The sequence below is a fragment of the Branchiostoma belcheri genome, unplaced genomic scaffold, assembly GCF_001625305.1.
Source record: "Branchiostoma belcheri isolate BF01 breed outbred unplaced genomic scaffold, Haploidv18h27 scaffold45, whole genome shotgun sequence".
NCBI classification, from domain to species: Eukaryota; Metazoa; Chordata; class Leptocardii; order Amphioxiformes; family Branchiostomatidae; genus Branchiostoma; species Branchiostoma belcheri.
This window is the reverse complement of record NW_017804076.1, coordinates 1,342,716-1,346,569: the sequence shown is the minus strand read 5'-3', so window position 1 is coordinate 1,346,569 and position 3,854 is coordinate 1,342,716. Positions and strand designations below refer to the sequence as shown.

The 3,854-nt window shown below is 40.5% G+C and overlaps 1 protein-coding gene across 1 annotated transcript; it reads left to right on the top strand.

Moving 5' to 3' along the window:
• The first annotated feature begins 124 nt into the window (after positions 1-124).
• LOC109478746 lies at positions 125-1,223 on the top strand. Its single transcript, XM_019780464.1, has 2 exons — positions 125-479; positions 1,088-1,223. Exons 1-2 carry the CDS (start codon positions 283-285, stop codon positions 1,221-1,223), a joined length of 333 nt encoding a protein of 110 aa, XP_019636023.1. The 5' UTR covers positions 125-282.
• The last annotated feature ends 2,631 nt before the right edge of the window (positions 1,224-3,854 follow it).

Genomic DNA, 3,854 nt, shown 5'->3' with positions numbered 1-3,854 from the left:
TCATGTGTTACAGACGATCATAGCGGCAAAGCGGCTTGGTTACCATGGATACGCAAATGACGTTGCATTAACGGTATCGACTTAAAGGGCTCCTGTCGTCTTCTTCAAACCGGTGGGAGATTTGGGCTGAGCCGGTAAAAGCTATTATTAGCGTCTTTTTCACGCTTCGAACAGACTAGTTTTAACGAGTTTGGAGTTGCAGGAGACGTGTCGTAAACAGTAGCTTTCGGGCAACGTACGATGTCTTTGATGTCTGCGGCTTGTCTGTAGTTTGTGGTAGCGATGTCGCAGTATCCAGGAAGCAGCAATGTACGGGACACGAGCACGGAGGCCACGAATGTTAACATGACTGTCTTGTGGGACGGCGAAGAGGACGGCAGTTCGTACGGACCGATGACCCGACTGATCGTCCTGGTGACAGTGCTGTCAGTGGTCATCATCGGCGGGATGCTCCTGGTGTCCTTCAATCTATTCCTCAGGTAACGTTATTAGAACTTGTTCGTTTTCTACCTTTACTCTTACTTGGCAGACAGCCACACACTTTCGTCTGGCCCAGTCCCAATGACTTGTCATTGCAATTGTCTGATCGTGTAGAAAAAAAATCAACTTGGCAAAACGTATTCACACTAACGTTGGCACCAAATATATTGTCTGACCCCCCCAGACTGGCAGCCTCCTTCCCAGACTTGTGCGGCGGCGTTGATTTTGGGGAAAGCGCTGATTTTTACACGGGCTACGACCTGGGAGTTTTGCCGCAGAGGGAGTCATGTGCCACGGAGGGAGTAGTATAGCCGCCAACTAGCCTCCTGTGCAGGCTCCGGGGCGGGTGGGAATTTTGATGCAGCGTTTTGAAGAGTACTTAACGTCAAACAGCCACGAGAGAAGTCTGCGAAGGAGGCTACCAGACTGGGGGTCAGACAATATATTTGGTCCCAACATTAGTATGAATGAGTTTTCTCAGTTTTTTTTAGGCTATCAGACCGGTAGCAAATTGTATTAGTGACGCTGTCAGACTGACGGACTTGACTCATCGAGCAGCCCACGTATGCTGTCATGTCCCATGCTGAGAATTACCTCTTTCCCACAGAACCGAGCCGTACGGACTTCGGCACATCAGCGGGAACGACGAGCACAACGAGCGGTACAGCACGGCCATGTCTTACACCGGAGATACCCTCCTCTACGGGCGGAGCGACATGATGGACTTCAGTGAACTACCATGAGCGCATTTATGTAGTTAAAACTTTTGTTTCAACACAAAAAGGAAATGTTCTCACTTAGAGTTTGATTTTGAATTTTGACCAGTCACTCTGGTCTCCTTCAATACTAGTAGACTGCCCCAGATACTTTTGAGCTAATGCTGACGTCACACTTCAGAGAAGCCATGTGACAAGTCTCACTGGGTCAGTCTATTGAAGAAGACCAGAGTTACTGGTCGAAAGCTCTAGGTGAGAACATTTTTTTGCGTCGGAACAAAAGTTTAAACTTTAAACATGTAACTGCTGACGCAGAAAGATGAACTTTCATGATACCATGTGCATAGTAGGACCGACGTCTGGTGGCACTACCCTTGAAAGCGTCCATGTACCTCATGAGCTCAGTGAATGAGTCAACAGTTCATTGGAAGGCTTTTCAGTACCAAGGACATTTCGCGGGGACTGTACATGTACACTTCTTATTACGCTTCGCTTCGGCATTTCTTCAGAGGATCACCATAATAGCTTCAGACACTTCGGCATTTCATTTGAATATTCTATAAGTCGCTCAGTTGTTGGAATGTTCTTCACTATTTTGACACTTTGGCAATGCGTGAGAAAAAAGGCGTTGGAATATTCTTCAGAACTTTGACACTTCGGTAAAGCATTAGAAAAAAGACGTTAGAATGTTCTTCAGTATTTTGACACTTCAGTGATGCGTTAATATAATGTCAAAGACATGACGTTTACCATCTTTGTAGCATCCTTTTCGACACAAATTCAACAGCTTTCCTTAGATCAGCTTTTTTTTCTTTTCAGAAACACATTCGCTTACCAATACGTAAACACTTGTTTAATAATGGTAATGTAATTCCCAAAAAGGTTGCAAAAGTGATCTCGAAATGTTTTTTAATACTTTCATTGGACCCTCATTCGCATTATGGTAAAATTTCCCATATAGAGTCCATTCCGTGTCACCGAGTGGGTTGTTATTGTCATTATTTAGAAATGTTTTGAATTCTTTGTAATTGTTTGTCTAAGAAATTTCATAATCTGGAAATATTTTGAACATCTTGTCAATATTCTAAATAATTCCCTGGTTTTCTAAAATGTTTGAAATATTCCTGATGTGGAACATGACATTTCCAATAGTTTCTAAATATTTCTAACAGCACTCTACCATTTTTTACCATTATTTCGAATTATTTCTAACATTTTGTAAATAGGTCAGTGGGATGGGAAGGAAGTAATTCACACATCCCTGTGAAGTACAGGGTAGACTGCCTGGGTGTCAGGCATTGATGCCTTACAACAAAAGAGCCACCAGTGTCCAGCAGTGAAATCTAAAAATATACAGAAGAATACAGAAGAGTAGGATTAGCACCTACTTTTATGGGGGCAATTACCCACATCTACCATTTTTCATTTGTTTGAAATAGTTCTAAATATTTCGAATAGTGAAAGAAACAAATGGGTAGTTCAAATTTATTCTAAATAAAGAGATCTTTGTACAGTCACTTTCAAAATGTTTTAGAAATATATAAATGAATTCAAATATATTCAAATTTTCATTTTCAAATTTTTGAAAAATTTAGAACTTTTGTTACTAGGGTATCCTTTTCTTCTAAATAATTCAAACGTATTAGAAACATGGAGAAAAAACCCACTCGGTGACGCGGAATCGACTCTACTATGTAACTGTGCACATTGTAATATATATTTGATCAACATTATATTTCCCTACAGGTGACCCCATGGACAGAAATGTACAAACATGTACCTCGTCTATATACAGTTTATGTTTTAGGTTGAGAAAACTAGATGACGGATAAAAGTGACAATATGTACAGTACAATATAAAATTGTATTTCACCAAGACTGCGTTTCAAATGCTTTTTGCCATTACTCGGATAGTTCCTTTAGCTATGTCTGAAGTACTTATATTACATACATTAAACACAATCTTATATACTAGTAGTTTTTTGACTGCTGTAGACCTTAGTCTCGTTATTACATGCACAGACCATGGATTCTTCAGGGATACACATATGAATGAATAAACTTTATTGTTCGACAGTATGACAACCATGACAAAGCAACCAATACTATGATACTACTCGATTCTAAGAAACTATCACTAGAGGAATATGGACGCAAACGGCTGATGGAAACGCTTTTATTACATGTACAATGCATGCTCTCTTTTGTCCACATGCAGTCATCAATTCACCATACAGTTATATCTGTTTACGTCCATGTGTCCATATTAAAATCAATGAGGAAGTGAATAATCTTTGCAAAGCTGCCCTGGGGTATGTAGTATTATCCAGGCTCAGCTTGCGTGACTCTGTACAGCCTCTGTTTTTATTCGGAGATACACACATAAGTTGTACAAAATACCAACGCCATGCAGCATTATCACACATGGTTTACTATTCAGTAACGCGATTTTCAAGTCACGTCCACTCTTCACTAGATTTCCATCAAGGCTTAGTGGACATGAGAAAGAATATGACACATCCTGTAGCTTATCTATAGCACACTACAGAGGATATATACGTTTCTTCTCTAAAATGTCCTTCGATAGTTGTCACATAATCCTCAGTATCAAAGACGAGATATGGTTGGCCATTCGTGTTCAAAAGGAACCACGTCAAG